Source organism: Apis dorsata, unplaced genomic scaffold (genome assembly GCF_000469605.1).
Source record: "Apis dorsata unplaced genomic scaffold, Apis dorsata 1.3 scaffold_650, whole genome shotgun sequence".
NCBI lineage: Eukaryota > Metazoa > Arthropoda > Insecta > Hymenoptera > Apidae > Apis > Apis dorsata.
In genome coordinates, this window is record NW_006263841.1 from 39,486 (window position 1) to 41,355 (window position 1,870).

The window sequence follows — 1,870 nt, forward strand, 5'->3', positions numbered from 1 at the left end:
AAATTTATTTTGTAAAATTTAAATTATTCACAAAATTAATTTATATATATTTTATCTTCTATAATATTTGAAACAAAATACATGATTTCTACTATTAATCAAGTAATATAAATTTATTTTGTAAAATTTAAATTATTCAAAATTAATTTATATATATATTTTATCTTTTATGATATTTGAAACAAAATACATGATTTCTACTATTAATCAAGTAATATAAATTTATTTTGTAAAATTTAAATTATTCAAAATTAATTTATATATATATTTTATCTTTTATGATATTTGAAACAAAATACATGATTTCTACTATTAATCAAGTAATATAAATTTATTTATTCGTTTATTACCTGGTCAAGAAAAACAAGTTCAGGCTTTGTCGTGGACTCGGGATGCAATTCTAATCTATTAGGATACAGTTTTGCATAACGCGTTTGCCACGCACTCGCGAAAGGACCACCCAATTTTTTAATATAACCGTGTAAAATGCAATCAGATCCTACAACAAATAATCTTCGATATAATCAAAATATAATTACACGATAAAATTAATAATAATTTTTTTACCTTTTTCATCCGCGTCGAATCGCTGTTTCTGTTTAGCTTTTTTCTTATTTTCCAACTAAGAGGGGAAGAAGAAAAAATAAATTAAGAAGAAAAAGAAAGAAAAGAAAAAGAAAAGGAATAGAACGAAGCAATAAAATATTAATCCTTTCGTTCAATTTAATTGTATAATATATATATATAAATAAGATTCAAATAAAGGAATGTCGATGATAAAAGTAACTTTAAAAGATTATCTCGTTAAACAAAAACTTTTTTCGAAGAGGTGTCTAAATTCTGAAAAAACTGCTTCTTTCTCGAAAGAATTAAAAGAGGAAAGGAATATCGAACGATTTATACCTTGTCCGCTTCGTTATTGATTGTCTCGAACACAGTTTCGGCTACCTCAGCTTGCCATCTCTCAGAGATGGTTAGAGGGAAATTTTTGTACAGTTCTTGATCCGCATCCGTCAATTTGATACCCTTAGTGTCTTCCTCGTCAAAGGAGCCGATATCAAAGGCATCTGCGGCGTTCACCTCGCCGCGCGGTGGTATAAGCGGTGGCGTGTATTTCTGGAGATAAACTTGTTGCCAATCGATACCACTGAAAAACGGGTGTTCTTTTAACTCGTCCGCACCTGCACCTCGACATCCAAGTCTGTTGTTGATATCTCGTTGTAGCAGACCTTCCAGCAATGAGCGCAATTCTCGTGAGAACGTTTCTGGCAGCTCTACGTTCTGAAATTATTTATTTTTCCAAATTTTAATATTTATCGTCTCGTGAGAAATTTTAAAAAATTATATATTTTTTTCAAGCATTTGATCAAATATCTTTTTGTTCGTTATTACGTATTAGTGTAGAAAAAAAATGGGAAAAGAGATTTTATGAAAAGGAAAAATAATTTATTAATCATTATCGTTAACTACTTCGAGAATAAAAGCATTTCTTTAAATCTTTAAAAAAAGAAAAAAAAAGGAATGTCGAAAAAAGAAGATCATTTGATCAAATTTGCAAATACACTTGCAATAATTTATGTATAAAATAATACGCGGAGCATTTTAATAACGCACCTTGGTTAATGTCATGTGATCTATTTCATGTTTGTCTTTAGTTTTATGTTGTCTGAATGGACTATGACCTTTCAACAATTTATGCAGCATACAACCGAACGAGAACCAATCGGCGCTGGAATCGTAGGTTACACCTTTCGAAAGCACTTCCGGTGCCATGTATCCGTGCGTTCCTCTGAAAAAATATTTTTCATCATTTACACGAAAATACGACAACAAATATTCCAAAAAAAAAAAAAAAAAAAAAAAAAAAAAA

General features: G+C 29.3%; 1 protein-coding gene across 5 annotated transcripts in view; it reads right to left on the reverse strand.

Annotated features, from left to right (window-relative positions):
• The window catches only part of LOC102678223 (G protein-coupled receptor kinase 1), a 25,288-nt gene that overhangs the window by 1,740 nt on the left and 21,678 nt on the right, over nucleotides 1–1,870 (reverse strand). For all 5 annotated transcript variants that reach the window (XM_006621911.2, XM_006621909.2, XM_031513464.1 and 2 more), the window contains 4 exons: nucleotides 1,615–1,789; nucleotides 904–1,281; nucleotides 568–622; nucleotides 351–499 (listed from right to left, as the gene is read on the reverse strand). In XM_006621911.2, the coding sequence (XP_006621974.1) occupies nucleotides 351–499; nucleotides 568–622; nucleotides 904–1,281; nucleotides 1,615–1,789 (757 nt within the window). The remainder of the gene's footprint in view (nucleotides 1–350; nucleotides 500–567; nucleotides 623–903; nucleotides 1,282–1,614; nucleotides 1,790–1,870) is intronic.